Source organism: Gouania willdenowi, chromosome 3, assembly GCF_900634775.1.
Source record: "Gouania willdenowi chromosome 3, fGouWil2.1, whole genome shotgun sequence".
In the NCBI taxonomy this organism is placed as follows: domain Eukaryota; kingdom Metazoa; phylum Chordata; class Actinopteri; order Blenniiformes; family Gobiesocidae; genus Gouania; species Gouania willdenowi.
The window spans coordinates 9688332-9711615 of record NC_041046.1 but is presented as its reverse complement, the minus strand read 5'-3'; the positions used below and the strand labels follow the sequence as shown (position 1 = coordinate 9711615).

The following is a 23284-nucleotide window of genomic DNA, read 5'->3' as shown; positions in this document are numbered from 1 at the left end:
TGCTACTACCACTACTACTACTACTACTACCACTTTTTCTACTACTATTACTACTACTGCCACTTTTACTACTACTACTACTACTACTCCTGCTATTATTACTACTACTACTAGTACTACCACTACTACTACTGCTACTACTACTACTATTACTACTGCTACTATGACTACTACTACCACTTTTACTACTAGTAATACTACTACTACTACTACTCCTGCTACTATTACTACTACTACTACAACAACTACTACTACTATTACTACTACTACTAATACTAGTACTATCACTACTACTACTACTACTACTACTATTACTACTGCTACTATGACTACTACTATGACTTTTACTACTACTAATACTACTACTACTACTACTACAAATGTTGGGTTGTGAATGAAAGAGTACACTCAGGAAATGACAATTTTACTTCTGTATCTGTCAGAGGAAAGGGTGTGGTTGACAACATTCTGACACCACATGGAGACTTAAATACATGTGTTGAATTTAAAGTCCTCACTCCTTTGGCTTTAGTAGAACAAAACGGGCAACAGGTGATTGACCTGATAGATGATAAAAGCAGGTGACGGGCCTCTCTGTACCCCATATGTGTTTTAAAATCCAGATGTAAGGTGTACAAAATATGAAGCTGGGAGTGCTCACCCGGATCACAGATAGTATGTTTTAGAACAGGTGCTCTTCAAGGTCCTTTTAGGGCATAGCATTGAGTTGAAAACAAGATAAAAGGTCTGAGGTACTCGGTTTGAAAGTTAAGCCTTTTTATTATGACATTTTTACTCCAAGGAGTCTTCCTCAGGGCTTTGTATGAAACACCACAGGTGTAAAGTGTACTTCATTGTCCCCGTAGGGAAATTTGTTCTCTGCAATTGACCCATCCTTCAATGCCACTAGGGCTTCTGTCAGGAGCAGTGTCAGGACCCATCTCCTGATGTTGATGCTAGGCTTGGTCAGGACTACCAGGGCTGGAGATTCGAAACCGAGGATTCGAACCGCGACCTTCTTGCTGTGAAGCCTGCACATGATGCAGGCTTTACACAGAATATGCATTATTATTTAGACAACGAAAGACCAATAAGGAAGCGACATGATACTTTTCCTCAGTCTGAGTCCTGCTTTGAATTAAATTATTATTGTGGATCAATTACAAATCGGGGGGAAAAAGCCAGGACAATGTGAATCATTGTTATGAGCGTTATAAGCAAAGAATGTGTTTGGTGTAAAGCACTGGAACTCTTTGGACAATGATTTTAAAACAAATTCAAACATCGTTCAATTTAGAAACGAATGTAAACAAAAAAATATTAAAAAAAATGTGTAAAGTGAAGAGGAAAAATGTGTGTGCGTGTGCGTGTGTGTGTGTGTAGGTGTATTTATATACTACTGTAAAGCAAATGTGTTTGGGATCCATGTCTACTGACATGAAGCCATCTGTTGTTCATGTTTGTTTATTTTTTGTTCTGAGAATGGGGTAGGGGTTAAATAAGACATTGTTACATCCTACTCCTGTTCTTTATGTGAATGTATTGTGTACATCATAAAAGAGCAAATTAAATTAAAATAAATGTGATAAATATCAACCAAAATTAAATAGAAAAAGCAAATAAAAGGGTGTTTAAAGTCAAGAAATCATATTGGCATAATGCATTGCAGAATATGTGGCTAAAGGGCGACCGTGGCTCAGGTGGTAGTGGGTCTTCTTCTGATCGAGAGGTTGGGGGTTCGATCCCAGTACCTGACTATGTGTCGAAGTGTCCTTGGGCAAGACACTGAACCCTAAGCGCCTTGCATGGCAGTCCTGTCCCACTGGTGTGTGAATGTGAGAGTGATTGGGTGAATGAGCTGATATGTAAAGCGCTTTGAGACTGTTTCAGTGTGGGGATAAAGCGCTATATAAAATCTAGTCCATTTACCATTAAAATCTCAGAATATTATTTTGTATGCTGATGATATTGCTTTAGTTGCAGAGGATGAAGCAAAATTACAGAAAATTATACATATGAATTTTTTTGTGTACTAAATGGAGAATTGCTATTAACTGTGAGAAAACACAAATACTTCATTTCAGAAAACCCTTTGTTCCTCAGTGATTATGACTTTTATTTTGGACAAACATTAGTTAATTAATCTCACATATAAGTGTCTTGGTTTTCTTTTTTTGTGAGAACATGACATTTTTAGAAGGCAGAAATATGCTGTCAGGTTCAGCAGGAAGGGCAAACTTTTTGTGTCAGGGGCCACATGGACTTTTAAAAATTGACAGACGGGCCAGGCCAGCACCCGATGCATCTTCTTCTTGTCTAAAGTAAAAATTTATAAAATTTCATAACAAATCAACCATATGCGTTACAGATTTGCAACTTTCACCCAAATTTAGCTCCAATTCTAAAGAAGCGCTTGTACATTTAAAGAGAGACAGGCCTGTTTGTAGAACAGTGCTTCTCAAACTGTGTGGTAGAGAATGGAGACATGACAGGTTGAAATTTTCAATTTTATGCCGATCTTCTTAAAAACCCTTTTTTCATCGACAATAAAGACCATTAATAGACAAATTTAGAATCCTAAATTGTATCAGAAATTAAAAGAGCATTCAATTAAGACTGCATTAGATATGCGACTGGGTTCAAAATGTAACGTGTAACTAAAGTGCAAACGGAATGATTTACGTCGGCATGTGAAGTGGAGCGGAACCAGAAACAAACGTTTATTAGCTGATTTAAAACATTCATTTACTTTTTTGTTTTCTTAAGGTTTTTGGCACAGATTGTAAACAAAGTGTTGTTGTTTCCTGTATATAATATTTGGACTGCTGTACTTTTACATTTGTTTTTTATGGTCCATGCTTTTATCTCCAGCAGACTGGACTATTGTAATGGTCTTCTGACAGGAATCCCCCAAAAGAGCATCAAACAGCTACAGCTGGTTCAGAACGCTACAGCTCAGGTTTTAACCAGAACAAAGAGGTCAGGACACATTACTCCAGTTTTAAAGTCTTTACACTGGCTCCCAGTCAGCCTCAGAATAGACTTTTAAGCTTATTCATGACTGCTTTGAAACAAATCCCATCATGTCTTGCATTCTTGACTGGCACCATTTAGCATGCTATAATAGAAAAACTGCCATAACTCTCATATACAATGTTCAAACAGCCTCAGATTTGATACACATGATGACTGCCCAGCCCTAAATAAGAATCAATGTGAAAATGACCCATCATGCTTTGCGTTCTCGACTGGCTCTTTTTAGCACGCCATAATAGAAAAACCGCCATAACTCTCATATACAGCTTTCAAACAGCCTCATATTTGATACACATGATAACTGTCCAGCTCTAAACAAGAATGAATGTGAAAATTACCCATCATGCCTTGCGTTCTCAGATGGTGCCACTTCTAGTGGTGTCTGACGCTAACAGCTCTAGCTGAAAGACGATATGTCGTCTTGACCTCAAAATATTTTTGGATGAACCTAGACAGATAGGAGCAGGTTGCTGATGAAGAAGAAACAGGGTTTGATCAGTGGGAGGGGCCTAGGATGTCACTGGAAAATCCTTTGCCATTTCCTCGCCATCACATTATAAATGCTGTATCTATGAATGCTATTGCTAGGTTATTGCTAATGTTTGCCTAGTACTAACTGCTTGGTAAATGCTATTGCTTGGTTAATGCTAATACTAGGTTAATGCAATTGCGAGGTTAATACTCATGTTTGCTTTATGCTAAATCTAGGTAAAAAGGTAAGCTAGGTTAAAGCGCTGCTGACCTCGACTCGAGACGTTGTGGATCGGTGGGGGGAATACTTCGAAGACCTCCTCAATCCCACCGACACGCCTTCCAATCAGGAAGCAGGGCCCAGGGACCCGAGAGTGGGCTCTCCTATCTCTGGGGCTGAGGTTGCCGAGGTGGTTAAAAAGCTCCTCGGTGGCAGGGCTCCGGGGGTGGATGAGATCCGCCCGGAGTTCCTCAAGGCCCTGGATGTTGTGGGGCTGTCATGGCTGACACGACTCTGCAACACCGCGTGAACATCGGGGGCAGTGCCTCTGGATTGGCAGACCGGGGTGGTGGTCCCCCTTTTTAAGAAGGGGGACCGGAGGGTGTGTTCCAATTATGGAGGGATCACACTCATCAGCCTCCCCGGTAAGGTCTATTCAGGGGTACTGGAGAGGAGGGTCCGCCGGATAGTTGAACCTCGGATTCAGGAGGAGCAATGTGGTTTTCGTCCTGGCCGTGGAACTGTGGACCAGCTCTACACCCTCAGCAGGGTCCTTGAGGGGTCATGGGAATTTGCCCAACCAGTCCACATGTGTTTTGTGGACCTGGAAAAGGCATTTGACCGTGTCCCTCGGGGATTCCTGTGGGGGGTCCTCCGGGAGTATGGGGTATCGAACCTCCTGATAGGAGCTGTTCGTTCCCTGTATGACCGGAGTCAGAGTTGGGTGCCCTTTGTCACCGATTCTGTTCATAACTTTTATGGACAGAATTTCTAGGCGCAGTCAGGGCGTTGAGGGGGTCCGGTTCGGGGGCCTCAGTATTGCATCACTGCTTTTTGCAGATGATGTGGTCCTGTTGGCTCCAACATACCGTGACCTTCAACTCTCACTGGATCGGTTCGCAGCCGAGTGTGAAGCGGCCGGAATGAGAATCAGCACCTCCAAATCCGAGTCCATGGTTCTTGACCGGAAAAAGGTGGAGTGCCTTCTCCGGGTTGGAGATGAGGTTCTGCCCCAGGTGGAGGAGTTCAAGTACCTCGGGGTCTTGTTCACGAGTGAGGGAAGGATGGAGCGAGAGATCGACAGGCGGATTGGTGCGGCGTCTGCAGTGATGCGGAGTCTGCACCAGTCCGTCATTGTAAAAAGGGAGCTGAGCCAAAAAGCAAAGCTCTCGATTTACAGGTCGGTCTACGTTCCAACCCTCACCTATGGTCATGAACTTTGGGTCATGACCGAAAGAACAAGATCACGGGTACAAGCGGCCGAAATGAGTTTCCTCCGTAGGGTGGCTGGGCTCTCCCTTAGAGATAGGGTGAGAAGCTCAGTCATTCGGGAGGGGCTCAAAGTAGAGTCGCTGCTCCTCCGCATCGAGAAGAGCCAGATGAGGTGGCTCGGGCACCTAATTAGGATGCCCCCTGAACGCCTCCCTAGTGAGGCGTTCAGGGGGCATCCTGAACGCCTCACTAGGCGTTCAGTGAGGCGGAGGGAGGAGGCCCCGGGGAAGACCCAGGACACGCTGGAGAGACTATGTCTCTCGGCTGGCCTGGGAACGTCTCGGGGTCCCCCCGGAAGAGCTGGAGGAAGTGGCCGGGGAGAGGGAAGTCTGGGCCTCCCTACTGAGGATGCTGCCCCCGCGACCCGGAAACGGCTAAGCGGGAGAAGATGGATGGATGGATGGATGGATGGATGGAGGTTAAAGCTAATACTTGGTTAATGCTATTGCTAGGCTATTGCCAGGTTATTGCTAATGCTAGGCCAATGGTAATGTTCGCCCAATGTTAATGTTAAGTTAATGTTTATTTGTATTTACTTTCACCGTACGTGGTTCTTATTCTAATAAATTAAAGTATTAAGCGTATAGACTTCAAATGTTGGAGGAGATTGGCTTTTTGTGAAGTGATCAACATAATGCTTTGCTGAGCAGATGCTGAATCATCCGAGAAATGACATGAATTGAATTATCGGAGATGTTTCTCAGCACCTGATGTCAAACACTAGATTCATTTTTCATTGCAATTTTTTTTTTATTTAAAAAAAAAAAAAAAAAAGGAAATTTCTTTATTTTCAAATTAATGAAACAATTTCAGTAAATTAGGTTTTACAAAACTCCATCTTCTGCTAAGAATTCCATAAATGTTATTCCTGCTAAAGTGTGTGAGGCAGCGCTGCTTGCTTTGTGTGTGCTGTGCAGTCATGTGGGAGTGGTGTCCCACTACATTTGGCAGAACTGTGAAGAAATAAATGTCACAAAAACTCAAAGGTTATTTTTTTATTCTTTTTTTTCTTTTATTGAAACATTATGCTGTGGGTTTGAGGGCCACATTGCTGCACTCTCTTTTGGATTGTCCATTGATTGTTCCAGCAGAAGTCCCCATTGTGGCGTTCGTCGCCATAAAGACCTCACCTATTCTGTCTTCTGCTTTTTAGAGCTCAGATTCTCCTCATTTTCCCTCTGCAGATGCTCCATCTGTCCTTTGTTTTTCACCTCCAACTTCTCTTTGAGCTTTAGCTGCTCTTTTAGCTCCTGCTCTTTTTTAAGCATCCCATCTTCTATGTCTCCTTCTTTGGCTCCAGTTTGTCCAGTTTTCATTGTTCAGACGGTCTAACTTCTTCTTCAGGTAGTTTGTTTCCAACCGATAATGCTTGTTTTTACGCCAACAATCCTTGTTTTCCCTCTGCAGATGCTTGATCTTTGCTTTGAGTTGCTGCTCCACCTCGGTCAGTTCACTAGACTGGCAGAAGTTTGTTTTCTTCAGATTCTGTAACTTAACTTTCAGGTCATAGTTTTCCTTCCGATACTCCTCATTTTCCTTCTGAATCTCCTCGTTGTGCCGCTCGCCCTCCTTTTTATTTTGAAGAAACATGTCAATATTCTTCTGATAATTCTCAATTTCCCTCTGCAGACACTCAGACTCTGCTTTGTATTTCTGCTCCTGCTCCACTTGGAGCTTAAGCTGCTTTTCAAGCTCCTGCTCGTTTTTAAGCATGTCCTCTTTTATCTTCTTCTGCTGGTCCAGCTGGTGCTCTACATTCTTCAGGTAGGCGTTTGCCTCCTGATACTCCTCGTTTTCAGTCTGCAAACGCTCGATTTCTGCTTTGTATTTTTGCTCCAGCTCCACCTTGAGCTTTAGCTGCTTTTCAAGCTCCTGCTCTTTTTTAAGCATCTCCTCTTCCATCATCTTCTGCTGAGCTAGCTGGTGGTCTACCTCCATCAGGTAGGCGTTTGCCTCCTGAAACCTCTCATTTTCGCTCTGCAGACGCTCAATCTCCACTTTGTGTTTCTGCTCCATCTCCTTCATTTCTTTAGTCATCATCTCATTATTGGCAGTCACACTCTCTATACAGTTTTGTAGCTGATGTTTGAGGGCATCGTATTTGGCTTTTACCTGCTCGTGATGTTTTTTTTCTTTTGTAAGCTTTTCTAATATTTCAAACTCATTCCTTGACATCTGCAGCCGGCTTACTTCATTGTCCTTTTCGAGCATTTGCTGCCTAACTTGATTCAGTTCACTTGCTAGGAAGACATTGTGACACTTCAGATAGTCTAATTGCTTCCTCAGGTTGGTGTTTTCCTCATCACAGTTTTTGTTTGCCATTTGATTGTCCTCGTTTACCTGCTGCAGACGCTCAATCTCTACTTTGTATTTCTGCTCCATGGCTGTCATCCTCGTGATCCACTCACTTTCTTCTGGCCCCACTCTGTCTGATGGCATCTCAGAAGGTGAAGCAGTGGAGATTCCATTCCCCTCATTATTCATCAGCTGAATGTTAAAAGAGCCATTCTCCTCCTGAGGTCTCACAGCTTCACCCGCCATAATGACTCCACTCATAGCCTCGTTGGAGGTGACAGTGTTTTCCTGATGGTGAAACATCTGAAAGGTTTGTGTCACTAGTTGTTGTGGTTATTGATCTTGGTTAATGGCTGTTGCAACCTAGTTGTTCTCTTTGTGCTAAAGTGTTCTACAGCTGACTGATATCTGCTGTTGACTTTGATCTGCAGATGACTGTGATCTGCTAATAGTGAGCTTAAAAGTTAGATGGAGGGTTCTTTTTCCAAGGGGGCGGAGCTCACTGGAAAAAGAACTCTTGAGTTCTATGGAGCGTTCCATAAACAACTTGCTGCCTTTGACACCTAAACACCTTTGTGAACAAATCGTCATAACTTCCAAAATATTCAATGCAAAGAGAATTTTCTGAAAGGTATTAGATTTTTTTCTAGTTTCTGGTTTTTATTCATGCTAATTCTGTTCATGCTGGGATTTTTTTTGTGGTTATACTGTTACGGATTTTACACTGGTTCTATTGTTTGGATGAGATTAATTTGAACTTATTTCAGATTTTGCGCATTTCCAAATGTAATAGAAACTCAGCTAGAGAGGAGAAAGCTCAGAATGCTGATAGAAAAAACCATGTTACAGAATCAACATTTAGTTTTAGTTCCTTAATTTTTGCGGTTGTGTCAACCTCTTCAGTGACAGTGGTGCTAAAGCTCTGCAAACTGTGGTTTTGTTCCTGTGTTTCCATCACCTGATTTAACTGGTTGCTTGGTAAGAAGTACTCGTCAAAGCAATTCCCTTGCTTACATCATGATGTATGATGTATTTAAATCCTTCATATTTTTTTTAATTTATTCCTCAGATGTGAGGTAAGTTGCTCCACCCATTTCATGTGGACGAGCATGTAGTCAGGCTGAAATCACCTGGGTTAGATGAACAGGTTTAAAACCTGCTCCCGAGTACAGCTGCTTTGTGACTGACGTAGAATGTTTGGTTAGGTGAAGCCGGCTAACGAAGAGATATCCCGAATATACTTATCCAGCTTTGCAATACTGGACCTTGAAGTCAAATGATCTTAACAAAACTGCTGAATTTATTGATAATACAATATGTTTAATTTTGTTTTGAATCCATTAGTTTTTAAAGGTCCTATATTGTGCTAGTTTTCACCCATCTCCATTTGTTCTAAGAACCCCAATAACAGTATTTGAGGTTTTTTTTTTCCCAAACTCGCCAGTTTTCCAGAGTTCTAGCCCTCTAAAAAGTGAGCAGTTGTAAAAATGGGCTGTTTTGGAGCTTACTTATGCATATTCATGAGTAGGCGTATCTGTAGACGTGGACTTCATGCCTCGCTCTTGCGAGGCACAACAGTGATCACCAAAGCAATTTTCTTTTTGCTACTTACACTGTTGTTTTTGTTTTCACCCAAAAAACTGCAGGTTACAGTAAAACATGGCTATTAAAGTGGCTATTGTGATTGTTAGTCCGTCTTAGCGCTTCAGGCTGTGTGTTTATCACAGCAGCAGCGGAGATCAGCTGCTTCAAACACCGGAGTGTTAAGCTGATAAGTCACTTTCTTCTCCTCCTTATGTCTATTAACTACAAGAATAGTGCATTTAAGGTGATAATCATTTGTTTTGTCCAACCGCTCCTTCGCATTGTGTCACAGATCAAGTCAAAGGCAATTCAAGGCGATATAACGGATACTAAAAATGGAATAGCTCAGCACATTGAAAAATTGCTTGCTTGGGCGTGGGTTGTAGGGGTTGTCGCTTGTACTGTACTTGCGGCTGCAGTTGGATATACATGCATTTGGTACTTACACCAGCAGCAGGCACTTCGTGGAGGGGGCGGTTCACACTTCAGTGCCGTCAATAAAGTTATCAGAAAAGGGCAGAGCAGCAGCTCAGAGAGCACTATTATTGAGGATTTCTCAGAGATACAGGAAAAAAGCCCAATAATAATTTTGGGGGTGTTTTTGATAAGGAAATAACATTGTAACAAGGTTAAAAGCTAAAAAAGAAACTGATTTAGCGTGATATAGGCCCTTTAAAGTCCAGCAGAATAATTGAGGACAGTGCAACGTTGATATTTTTTTTTGTAAATATAACTGAGGGGAAGATAAATAGTGGTCTATTATTGACAGATGTAAGTCATCATTTGCTTGTTTTCAATGCTTCAAATGAGCTATCAGCTTGTTTTTTCAAGAGAACAAAACAGATTCCTTTTTAGGGAGAGTGAAAACACCAGAAGCAATTGCAGCTTTTAAAACAATTTTTGTGTTTGTTTTTAATCATTCCATTGATTATTTTTGCTCTACATTCCTCTGTTTTTTCTTCTCGACTAATATTTGATAGTAGTCTTATTAATCCCTTATAATTTAAATTAGTTATTTTATATATACTTTCACCGTACTTGGTTCTTATCCTAATAAATGAAAGTATTAAGCATGTAGACTCTAAGTGTCGGAGGAGACTGGCTTTTCGTGAATTGATCAACATAGTGCTTTGCTGAGCAGATGCTGAATCATCTGAGAAATGACGTGGATTGAATTATCGGAGGCATGTCTCAGCACCTGATGTAAAACACTAGATTTATTTATTTATTTATTTTTTAAATAAAAATGTATTTAAAGATTTATTTATTTTCTATTTAATGAAACAATTCCAGTGAATGAGGTTTTACAAAACTCCATCTTCTGCTAAGAATTCCATAAATATTATTCCTGCTAAAGTGTGTGAGGTAGCGCTGCTTGCTTTGTGTGTTCTGTGCAGTCATGTGGGAGTGGTGTCCCACTACATTTGGCAGAACTGTAAAGAAATAAAATCTGGTCTTGTCACAAAAACTCAAAGGTTGTTTTTTTTATTCTTTTATTGAATCATCATGCTGCAGGTTTGTGAGCCACATTGCTGCACTATCTTCTTGATTGTCAATTGAAGGCAATGATCCACTTAGGGACTCTCAATGGAGCATGCAGGAAAATGATCAGTTAGCAACAAGAGAGAGAGATGAACATGCACTAACTTAGAAGTTGAATAGAGGATGTGGAGTAACAGAACAACAGGAAAAAAAAATCCTCTTAAACCCCAAGAATGGTAGACATATCAGTCCATCCTCAAAGGTGCGTTCACATTGAACGCTTCAGCCGGTGACAGCAGCGAGAGGGCAGATCACTCCTCCTCTGGCTGTAGAGAGTGTGCAATTGCGGGCGTTCCAGCAGAAGTCCCCATCGTGGCGTTCGTTGCCATAAAGACCTCACCATTTTCGTCTTCTGCTTTTTAGAGCTCAGATTCTCCTCGTTTTTCCTCTACAAATGCCCATCTCTCCTTTGTTTTTCACTTCCAACTTCTCTTTGAGCTTTAGCTGCTCTTCTAGCTCCTGCTTTTTTTCAAGCATCTCATCTTCAATGTTTTCTTTTTTTGCTCAAGTTTATCCAGTTTTCATTGTTCAGACGATCTAATTGCTTCTTCAGGTCGTTTATTTCAGAGCAATGACGCTTGTTTTCCCCCTCCAGACGCTGTATCTCTGCTTTGAGTTGCTGCTCCACCCGGTCCATTCCATTGAACTTGGAGAACTCTTTTTTCTTTAGATATAACTTATCTTTCAGGTCACAGTTTTCCTTCTGATACTTCTCATTTTCTTTCTGAATCTCCTCATTGTGCCGTTCACCCTCTTTTTAATCTGATTATACATCTCAATATTCTTCTGATAATCCTCACTTTCCCTCTGCAGACGCCCTATCTCTGCTTTGTATTTCTGCTCCTGCTCCACTTGGAGTTTAAGCTGCTTTTCCTGCTCCTGCTCTTTTTTAAGCATCTCTTCTTCCATCATCTTCTGCTGGTCCAGCTGGTGCTCTACATTCTTCAGGTAGGCGTTTGCCTCCTGATACTCCTTGTTTTCTCTCTGCAGAAGCTCAATCTCTGCTTTGTGTTTTTGCTCCAGCTCCACCTTGAGCTTTAGCTGGTTTTCAAGCTCCTGCTCTTTTTTAGGCAAATCCTCTTCCATAATATTCTGCTGGGCCATCTCGTGGTGTACCTTCTTCAGGTTGGCGTTTGTCTCCTCAAAATTCTCATTTTCCCTCTGCAGATGCTCAATCTCCGCTTTGTTTTTCTGCTCCAACTCTTCCATTGTCTGATTCGTCCTCTCATTCCTGGCAATAATCCTAGTTTTACAGAAAAGTAGCGTTTTTTTTGAGGACAATGGACCTGGCCTTTTCCTGCTGCTGATGTTCTATGTCTTTTGCAAGCTTTTTACATTTTTCAATCTCACTCGTTGACATCTGCAGGCGGCTGAATTCTTTGTTCTGTTGGAGCATTTGCTGCCTAACTTGTTTCACATCACTTGCTAGGAAGACATTGTGACCCTTCAGATAGTCTAATTGCTTCCTCAGGTTGGTGTTTTCCTCATCACAGTTTTTGTTTGCCATTTGATTGTCCTCGTTTACCTGCTGCAGACGCTCAATCTCTACTTTGTATTTCTGCTCCATGGCTGTCATCCTCGTGATCCACTCACTTTCTTCTGGCCCCACTTTGTCTGATGGCATCTCAGAAGGTGAAGCAGTGGAGATTCCATTCCCCTCATTATTCATCAGCTGAATGTTAAAAGAGCCATTCTCCTCCTGAGGTCTCATTGCCTCACCCACCATAATGACTCCACTCATAGCCTCGTTGGAGGTGACAGTGTTTTCCTGATGGTGAAACATCTGAAAGGTTTGTGTCACTAGTTGTTGTGGTTATTGATCTTGGTTAATGGCGTGTTGCAACCTAGTTGTTCTCTTTGTGCTAAAGTGTTCTACAGCTGACTGATATCTGCTGTGATCTGCTAATAGTGAGCTTTAAAGTTAGATGGAGAGTTCTTTTTCCAAGGGGGCGGAGCTCACTGGAAAAAGAACTCTTGAGTTCTATGGAGAGTTCCACAAACAACTTGCTGCCTTTGACACCTAAACACCTTTGTGAACAAATCGTCATAACTTCCAAAATATTCAATGCACAGTCACAATTTTCTCAAAGGTATTAGATATTTTTGTCTAGTTTCTGGTTTTTATTCATGCTAATTCTGTTCATGCTGGGATTTTTTTGTGAATTTACAGTTAATACGGAATTTATCCTCGTTCTATTGTGTGTACGAGATTAATTTGAACTTTTTTCAGATTTTGCGCATTTCCAAGGGTAATAGAAACTCAGCTAGAGAGAGGAGAAAGCTCAGACTGCAGAGAGAAAAAAAACATGTTACAGAATCAACAATGTTCACCTTATGATGTATGATGTATTTTAGTCTATATTTTTAACAATGTACAGTATTCCTCAGATGTGAGGTTAGTTGCTCCAACTATTTCATGTGAATGAGCATGTAGTCAGGCTAAAATCACCTGGGTTAGGTGAACAGGTTTAAAACCTGCTTCCGAGTACAGCTGCTTGGTTTGGGTAGGTGAAGCCTGCTAAAGAAGAGATATCCCGAATATACTTATCCATCTTTGTAATTATGGCCCTTGAAGTCAAATGTTCATAACAAAGCTGCTGAATTTATTGATTATACAATATGTTTAATTTTGTTTTGAATCCATTGGTTTTTAAAGGTCCTATATCATGCTATTTTTCACCCATCTCCATTTGTTCTAAGAACCCCAATAACACAATATTTTAGGTGTATTTTCCCAAACTCACCAGTTTTCCAGAGTTCTAGCCCTCGAAAAAGTGACTTTTTGAGCAGTTGTTAAAATGGGCAGTTTTGGAGCTTGCTTATGCATATTCATGAGTAGGCGTTTCTGTTGACATGCACTTCATGCCTCGCTCTTGCGAGGCACAACAGTGATCACCAAAGCAATTTTCTTTTTGCTATTTACACACCGTTGTTTTTGTTTTCACCCAAAAAACTGCAGGTTTCAGTAAAGCACATGGCTATATAAGCGGCTATTGTGATTGTTAGTCTGTCTTAGCGCTTCAGGCTGTGTTCATCACAGCAGCAGCAGAGATCAGCTGCTTCAAACACCGGAGTGTTAAGCTGATTAGTCACTTTCTTCTTCTCCTTATGTCTATTAACTACAAGAGTAGTGCATTTAAGGTGATAATCATTTGTTTTGTCCAACCGCTCCTTCGCATTGTGTCACAGATCAAGTCAAAGGCAATACAAGGCAATATAACGGATACTAAAAATGGAATGGCTCAGCACATTGAAAAATTGCTTGCTTGGGCGTGGGTTGTAGGGGTTGTCGCTTGTACTGTACTTGCGGCTGCAGTTGGATATACATGCATTTTGTACATACACCAGCAGCAGGCACTTGCTGGAGGGGGCGGTTCACACTTCAGTGATGTCAATAAGGTCTGACCTCTCGTTTATCAGAAAAGGGCAGAGCAGCAGCTCAGAGAGCACTATTATTGAGGATTTCTCAGAGATGCAGGAAAAAAGCCCAATAATAATTTTGGGGGTGTTTTTGATAAGGAATTAACATTGTAACAAGGTTAAAAGCTAAAAAAGAAAAAAAAAAAGACAAGAAAACTGATTTAGCGTGATATAGGCCCTTTAAAGTCCAGCAGAATAACGGAGGACAGTGCAACTTTGATATTTTTTTGTAAATATAACTGAGGGGAAGATAAATAGTGGACTATTATTGACAGATGTAAGTCATCATTTGCCTTTTTTCAATGCTTGAGATGAGCTATCAGCTTGTTTTTTCAAGAGAACAATGCAGATTCCTTTTTAGGGAGAGTGAAAACACCAGAAGCAATTGCAGCTTTTAAAACAATTTTTGTGTTTGTTTTTTATCATTCTATGGATTAGTTTGCTCTATATTCCTGTTTTTTCTTCTCTACTAATATTTGATAGTAGTCTTCTTCATCCCTTATAATATTAAATTACTTATTTTATTTTTACTTTCACCGTACTTGGTTCTTATCCTAATAAATGAAGGTATTAAGCGTATAGACTTCAAGTGTCGGAGGAGACTGGCTTTTTGTGAAGTGATCAACATAGTGCTTTGCTGAGCAGATGCTGAATCATCTGAGAAATGACGTGGATTGAATTATCGGAGGCATGTCTCAGCACCTGATGTAAAACACTAGATTTATTTATTTATATATTTTTTAAATAAAAATGTATTTAAAGATTTATTTATTTTCTATTTAATGAAACAATTCCAGTGAATGAGGTTTTACAAAACTCCATCTTCTGCTAAGAATTCCATAAATATTATTCCTGCTAAGGTGTGAGGCAGCGCTGCTTGCTTTGTGTGTGCTGTGCAGTCATGTGGGAGTGGTGTCCCACAACATTTGGCAGAACTGTAAAAAATAAATGTCACAAGAACTCAAAGGTTGTTTTTTTCTTTTTATTCTTTTATTGAATCATCATGCTGCAGGTTTGTGAGCCACATTGCTGCACTCTCTTCTTGATTATCAATTGAAGGCAATGATCCACTTTGGGACTCTCAATGGAGCATGCAGGAAAATGATCAGTTAGCAACAAGAGAGAGAAATTAACATGCACTAACTTAGAAGTTGAATAGAGGATGTGGAGTAACAGAACAACAGGAAAAAACAATCCTCTTAAACACCAATAATGGTAATAAGACATATCAGTCCATCCTCAAAGGTGCGTTCACATGGAACGCTTCAGTCACTCGTGATGACTCGCTTGAACATTGTCTGGCTCCGAGGTTGCTCCATCATTTCATCGTTCCAGTGACGTGATGACCCAGGAAGAGTGTGTGTCTGAGGAGCCGGTGACAACAGCGAGAGGGCTGATCACTCCTCCTCTGGCCGTATGTTTACTCTCAAAGTAGAGAATGTACAATTCCGGGCGTTCCAGCAGAAGTCCCCATCGTGGCGTTCGTTGCCAAAAAGACCTCACTTATTCCGGCTTCTGCTTTTTAGAGCTCAGATTCTCCTCGTTTTCCTCTGCATATGCCCATCTCTCCTTTGTTTTTCACCTCCAACTTCTCTTTGAGCTTTAGTTGCTCTTATAGCTCCTTGATCTTTTTTAAGCATCTCATCTTTTATGTCTTTTTATTTCGCTCCAGTTTGTCCAGTTTTCATTGTTCAGACGATCAAATTCCTTCATCAGGTCGTCTTTTTCCACAAATAATGCTCGTTTTCCCTCTGCAGATGCTCCATCTCTGCTTTGAGATGCTGCTTCACCCGGTCCATGTTACTTAACTGGTAGAACTGTTTATTTTTTAGATGTTGTAACTTATTTTTCAGGCCATAGTTTTCCTTCTGATACTCCACATTTTTCTTCTGAATCCCCTCATTGTGCCGCTCGCCCTCCTCTTTATTTTGAAGAAACATGTCAATATTCTTCTGATAATCCTCAATTTCCTTCTGCAGATGCCCAATCTCTGCATTGTATTTCTGCTCCTGCTCCACTTGGAGCTTAAGCTGCTTTTCAAACTCCTGATCTTTTTTAAGCATCTCCTCTTCCTTCGTCTTCTGCTGGTCCAGCTGGTGCTCTACATTCTTCAGGTAGGCATTTGCCTCCTGATACTCCTTGTTTTCCCTCTGCAAAAGCTCGATCTCTGCTTTGTGTTTTTGCTCCAGCTCCACCTTGAGCTTTAGCTGGTTTTCAAGCTCCTGCACTTTTTTAAGCATCTCCTTTCCGATCATTGTCTGCTGGACTAGCAGGTGGTGTACCTTCTTCAGGTCGTCGTTTTCCTCCTGAAGCTTCACATTTTCCCTCTGCAGATGCTCAATCTTCGCTTTGTGTTTCTGCTCCAACTCTTCCGTCGTCTTATTCTCACTCTCATTTTTGGCAATCAGCTTATCTTTACATTTATGTAGCACATCTTTAAGGCCTGGGACTTGGTGTTTATCTGCTCCTGAGGTTCTGGGTTTTTCTCAAGCTTTTTTAATCTTTCAAACTCATTCCTTGCTATCTGCATGTAGCATAATTTTTTGCCCTGTTGGTGCATTTGCTGCCTAACTTGTTTCACATCACTTGCTAGGAAGACATTGTGACCCTTCAGATAGTCTAATTGCTTCCTCAGGTTGGTGTTTTCCTCATCACAGTTTTTGTTTGCCATTTGATTGTCCTCGTTTACCTGCTGCAGACGCTCAATCTCTACTTTGTATTTCTGCTCCATGGCTGTCATCCTTGTGATCCACTCACTTTCTTCTGGCCCCACTTTGTCTGATGGCATCTCAGAAGGTGAAGCAGTGGAGATTCCATTCCCCTCATTATTCATCAGCTGAATGTTAAAAGAGCCATTCTCCTCCTGAGGTCTCATTGCCTCACCCACCATAATGACTCCACTCATAGCCTCGTTGGAGGTGACAGTGTTTTCCTGATGGTGAAACATCTGAAAGGTTTGTGTCACTAGTTGTTTTGGTTATTGATCTTGGTTAATGGCTGTTGCAACCTAGTTGTTCTCTTTGTGCTAAAGTGTTCTACAGCTGACTGATATCTGCTGTGATCTGCTAATAGTGAGCTTTAAAGTTAGATGGAGAGTTCTTTTTCCAAGGGGGCGGAGCTCACTGGAAAAAGAACTCTTGAGTTCTATGGAGAGTTCCATAAACAACTTGCTGCCTTTGACACCTAAACACCTTTGTGAACAAATCATCATAACTTCCCAAAATCACAATTTTATCAAAGGTATTGGATATTTTTGTCTAGTTTCTGGTTTTTATTCATGCTAATTCTGTTCATGTTGCGATTTTTTTGTGATTATATGGTTAATAAAAATTTTACCCTGGTTCTGGTGTTTGGACGAGATTCATTTGAAGTTTTTTGAGATTTTGCGCATTTCCAAGGGTAATAGAAACTCAGCTAGCGAGAGGAGAAAGCTCAGACTGCAGAGAGAAAAGAACATGTTACAGAATCAACATTTAGTCTTGAGTCCATTTCTGAGGTTGTGTCAACCTCTTTAGTGACATGGGTGCTAATGCTCTGCAAACTGTGGTTTTGTTCCTGTGTTTCAATCGCCTGGTTGCTTGGTAAGAAGTACTGGTCAATGCAATTTCCTTGTGTCTGCTCTCTCAAACATCATCTCTCTCCTTGGTGGATCCTCAGCCCCTTAAGTGTTGTTTTTTTCCCAGCCACAGGTGCACACTTGTCCCATGCTCACTCACATGAATCCTGGTTGTTTCATTGACTCAGCCCACCGGACTATACGAGAGCCTAGTCCTGTAAGATGATACAGGCTGTATAAAATACATCATGTAAAGCTGACAGCAAGGATTTCCTAAACTATTTTATCGATAAACTCCAGGATATCAATGATAATCTTCCTTTGCTCTCGTTCTGCACACCTGGTGCTGTTGAGCTTGTTTCCCACGAGTGGTCCTCTTTTAGCCTTGTAACACAGGCCGATGTCTCATCTATGGTAACCAAAATGAAGCCCTCTTTCTGTGTGTCTGATGTTCTGCCCTGTAGATTTTTTGTAAAAGTCTTTGATGTCATTGGCCCCTGGGTTACCGATCTGATCAACCTTTCCCTGTCAACTGGTGTTTTCCCCAGTTCTTTCAAACACGCAACTGTAGAACCACTTCTCAAAAAGCCCAATCTGGACCCAGCAGATTTAAAAAACTTCAGGCCCATTTCTAAACTTCCGTTTTTGTCCAAAGTGTTGGAGAAGGTGGTCTCTGATCAGTTGGTACCCTTCTTGGAGAAACACAACATTTTCGACACTTTTCAGTCCGGTTTCCGTAAGAATCACTCCACGGAAACCGCCCTGCTTAAAGTGTCCAGTGATATTATGATGTCCGCGGACTCTGGAAAATGTGCTGTTCTTGTGTTGTTAGATCTCTCGTCAGCATTTGACACTGTGAATCATCAAACCATGTTGACAAGACTGCGTGACCTGGTTGGAATGTCTGGACCAGTCTTGGAGTGGTTCTCCTCGTATTTGTCGGGGAGGAGTTTTAGTGTCTATGCAAATGAGTTCCTGTCTGACCCTGCTGATTTGCTGTGTGGGGTTCCCCAGGGCTCTGTTTTGGGCCCGATTTTGTTTTTACTCTATATCCTTCCATTAGGGAAAATTATCCAGACCTTTGATGATGTTTCCTACCATTTGTTTGCGGATGATATTCAGCTTTACTGCTCTTTTAAGCCCTCTGAGATCCAGAAATTAAGCTCTCTGCTGAAATGTCTTGCGCAAGTTAAACAATGGCTCGGTGCAAATTCCCTACAACTAAACCCAGACAAAACGGAGGTGCTGGTGTTTGCCCCTGATGATGCTATGCCAGGGATTCACCAGTATTTGGGCGACCTGAGTTTGTCTGCTAAAACAAGCCTTAGAAATCTTGGCATTATCTTTGACAAAGCAATGTCATTAGAGCACCACTCTAAACTGTTGACAAGGAACTGTTTTTACCAACTGAGGAAAATCTCTAAACTACGTTAACTTGTGTCCAGAGATGATCTTGAGATGATTATCCACGCCTTTGTGTCTTCCCGTTTAGACTTTTGTAACAGCTTATTTTCCTGTCTAAACAAAAAGGCGCTGTCTCGTCTTCAGCAGGTACAAAATTCTGCGGCGAGGTTACTGACTCGCACAAACAAAAGGGCCCATATTACTCCCATTCTAAAAGCCCTTCATTGGCTCCCAGTCACTTTGCGTTTCAATTTTAAAATTCTGGTGCTGACCTTCAGAGCCTTGCATGGTCAGGCTCCCTCCTACATTAGAGACTTGTTGTGTCCTTATACCCCCTCCCGGAGGCTGAGGTCTCAGGATCAGAACCTGCTCATGGTCCCCCGTACCCGTTACAAGACCAGAGGAGATCGCTCCTTCCAGGCGGTCACGCCAACGCTCTGGAATGATCTTCCATTTTCCTTGCGTTTGCTTGATTCCGTTGATGCTTTTAAGAGCCAACTGAAAACCTATTTGTTTCAGAAAGCATTTTAAAATTCCAGTGATAAAGGGTTGTTTTATGACCATCATATTTTTTGTGACAGTAACTGTATTTTGTATTGTATTGTATGCACTGTATGTATTGTGAAGCACTTTGTGACTCCTGTCTGTAAAAGGTGCTATATAAATAAATATTACTTACTTACTTACTATATATCATAAGGTGGACATTGTCCACCTTTATGTATGTAGTAGTTTCTTTCCAACCGATGCTCGTTCTTTTTCCTGTGAGCTCCGCCCACTGGAAAAATAACTCTCCATCTGGAAAAAAAACTCTATCTCCATGGAGAGTTTCATAAACAACTTGCTGCCTTTGACACCTAAACACCTTTGTGAACAAATCGTCATAACTTCCAAAATATTCAATGCACAGTCACAATTTTCTCAAAGGTATTAGATATTTTTGTCTAGTTTCTGGTTTTTATTCATGCTAATTCTGTTCATGCTGGGATTTTTTTGTGAATTTACAGTTAATACGGAATTTATCCTGGTTCTATTGTGTGTACGAGATTATTTTAACTTTTTTCAGATTTTGCGCATTTCCAAGGGTAATAGAAACTCAGCTAGAGAGAGGAGAAAGCTCAGACTGCAGAGAGAAAAAAACATGTTACAGAATCAACAATGTTCACCTTATGATGTATGATGTATTTTAGTCTATATTTTTAACAATGTACAGTATTCCTCAGATGTGAGGTAAGTTGCTCCAACTATTTCATGTGAATGAGCATGTAGTCAGGCTAAAATCACCTGGGTTAGGTGAACAGGTTTAAAACCTGCTTCCGAGTACAGCTGCTTGGTTTGGGTAGGTGAAGCCTCCTAAAGAAGAGATATCCCGAATATACTTATCCATCTTTGTAATTATGGCCCTTGAAGTCAAATGTTCATAACAAAGCTGCTGAATTTATTGATTATACAATATGTTTAATTTTGTTTTGAATCCATTGGTTTTTAAAGGTCCTATATCATGCTATTTTTCACCCATCTCCATTTGTTCTAAGAACCCCAATAACACAATATTTTAGGTGTATTTTCCCAAACTCACCAGTTTTCCAGAGTTCTAGCCCTCGAAAAAGTGACTTTTTGAGCAGTTGTTAAAATGGGCAGTTTTGGAGCTTACTTATGCATATTCATGAGTAGGCGTTTCTGTTGACGTGCACTTCATGCCTCGCTCTTGCGAGGCACAACAGTGATCACCAAAGCAATTTTCTTTTTGCTATTTACGCACCGTTGTTTTTGTTTTCACCCAAAAAAACTGCAGGTTTCAGTAAAGCACATGGCTATATAAGCGGCTATTCTGATTGTTAGTCCGTCTTAGCGCTTCAGGCTGTGTTTATCACAGCAGCAGCGGAGATCAGCTGCTTCAAACACCGGAGTGTTAAGCTGATTAGTCACTTTCTTCTCCTCCTTATGTCTATTAACTACAAGAATAGTGCATTTAAGGTGATAATCATTTGTTTTGTCCAACCGCTCCTTCGCATTGTGTCACAGATCAAGTCAAAGGCAATACAAGGCAATATAACGGATACTAAAAATGGAATGGCTCAGCACATTGAAAAATTGCTTGCTTGGGCGTGGGTTGTAGGGGTTGTCGCTTGTACTGTACTTGCGGCTGCAGTTGGATATACATGCATTTTGTACATACACCAGCAGCAGGCACTTGCTGGAGGGGGCGGTTCACACTTCAGTGATGTCAATAAGGTCTGACCTCTCGTTTATCAGAAAAGGGCAGAGCAGCAGCTCAGAGAGCACTATTATTGAGGATTTCTCAGAGATGCAGGAAAAAAGCCCAATAATAATTTTGGGGGTGTTTTTGATAAGGAATTAACATTGTAACAAGGTTAAAAGCTAAAAAAGAAAAAGAAAAAAAGACAAGAAAACTGATTTAGCGTGATATAGGCCCTTTAAAGTCCAGCAGAATAACGGAGGACAGTGCAACTTTGATATTTTTTTGTAAATATAACTGAGGGGAAGATAAATAGTGGACTATTATTGACAGATGTAAGTCATCATTTGCCTTTTTTCAATGCTTGAGATGAGCTATCAGCTTGTTTTTTCAAGAGAACAATGCAGATTCCTTTTTAGGGAGAGTGAAAACACCAGAAGCAATTGCAGCTCTTAAAACAAACTTTTTTATTTTTTATTTTTTTATTTATTTATTTATTTATTTATTTATTTATTTATTCAGTTTATTTCCGACATGGTTTCATTCACTTTTTTTTTTTTTTTTTCTTTTTTGTACATGCCGAAAAAGGAGACGAGAGAAGCAGTTTGCTTATCCGGGTCCCGTCCCCTGTTTTACCATCGCAAATTTACATGGGTTTACATGTCTCTCTGGTCAAAACATTCTTGATTTCTTCATCTGTAGTCAGTGTTGTCCTCCTCCTCTATCTTTGTTCGTGTTGGCCTTGTTCCCTGCCAGACGTTGTTAGCATTCCTCCAGTTCAAGAACAGTTCCTCTTTCGAAGGTGTTTGGAAGGTTTTTTCCCTTTTCATCCATAATGTCACCTTGTTTTGTCTCTACATCAAGGGTAATCCAGCTGTTGTTAGTTCTATTGGCAGTGTTGTATTTTCCACTGTCTGATGATGGGATCAGATCCAACTTGTATAAACACATTATTATATCCTAGTTCACAAGCAAGGTAGTATTTTAATGTAATATATCTTAGTTCATAAGCGTGTTTCTAACTGCTGTTGTTAGTTTTATTGGCAGTGTTGTATTTTCCACTGTTAGATTTAACTTAGTTCATAAGCAAGGTAGTAATTTCATTGTACAAGAAAACGTGTTTCTAACTGCACATATGACAATAAACACTTTGAATTTAAATTTAATGTAATCCTTAATCACCCCACCACCTAGCAATTGAAATGAATAAATGACAGACCTTTTTTACTCTTGGTTTCCACATTTAATTCAGTCTCCGTAAAATAATCACAGTCTGAGTTTTGTTTCCAGTGTTTATATAGATCTGGGTCCATATCCATGATTACCATCAGTAATGTTGTTGTTTAGGTGGATCCTTCGTATTTTCCCAAGTTGTCCATCGTTTTGATGAGAACTGGTTTTCCGTCTTCTTCTTCCAGGATGTAAATCCTGCAGTTTTTTGACCACGTCTTCACAATCTTTCCTCCTTTTTTTATTTGGCGTGCCTTCCATGCAATGCTTGCATTTTGTTTCGTCAGGTTTTCATTGATGTACACCTTCGTTCCCTTGAGTTTATTTCCTTGCTTGAGTATTTCTCCTTTGAATTTGATATTCGTGAAGGTTATTTTTACAGCTCTGTTATCATTTTTCTTTGGCAGGAGATGGCAGGAGTTGATGTTGTCAGGGATCAGGACAATGTCCTTCGACTTCAGGTAGTCAATGACCTGTTGTTCAATCGATTTTGTTTCTTCGTCACTCGCGTAGCTCCTGGGTTTTATCTTTAGGCCTGTGATGATGACATCTTTCTCTCTTTCCTTTTGTTCCAGCTGTTCAACCCTCGCGTTCAACAATTTTATCTCTACAGCATTTCTTTCATTCTTTTCTTTCAGTACCTTTGTTTCGCTTTGTAATTTTTCCAGTGAGTTTTCCAGCGTCTTTTCCAACGACTTTATCTCGGCAGATAGGTTTTGTAGACCCTCGCGTATCATCTCCTTGACCTCTTCCAAACCCGAATTGGGTTCTGAAGGGCCTCCCTGCGGTTTTTTCACCATTTTCCTTCAGTCTTGGGCCCAGTTTTTCCAGGCTGTTCAGGCTGTTCAGCTGTAGCCAGCTGTAGCCAAGGTCGTGTTATCGGAGCAAATGAAAACACGTCTGCTCTCTCCAAAGACCAGAGATCATTCTATGGATTAGTTTGCTCTATATTCCTGTTTTTTCTTCTCTACTAATATTTGATAGTAGTCTTCTTCATCCCTTATAATATTAAATTACTTATTTTATATTTACTTTCACCGTACTTGGTTCTTAT

The 23284-nt window shown here is 40.7% G+C and overlaps 2 protein-coding genes across 5 annotated transcripts in view; one reads left to right on the top strand and one right to left on the bottom strand.

The window, feature by feature from the left end:
- ntrk3b (neurotrophic tyrosine kinase, receptor, type 3b) overlaps positions 1–23284 on the top strand; it is a 497810-nt gene that overhangs the window by 202029 nt on the left and 272497 nt on the right. The window lies entirely within an intron of this gene.
- On the bottom strand, positions 6128–7833 carry LOC114458868 (golgin subfamily A member 6-like protein 7). The gene has a single exon (XM_028441245.1). The coding sequence runs from the start codon at positions 7595–7597 to the stop codon at positions 6260–6262; it is 1338 nt and encodes a 445-aa protein (XP_028297046.1). The 5' UTR covers positions 7598–7833; the 3' UTR covers positions 6128–6259.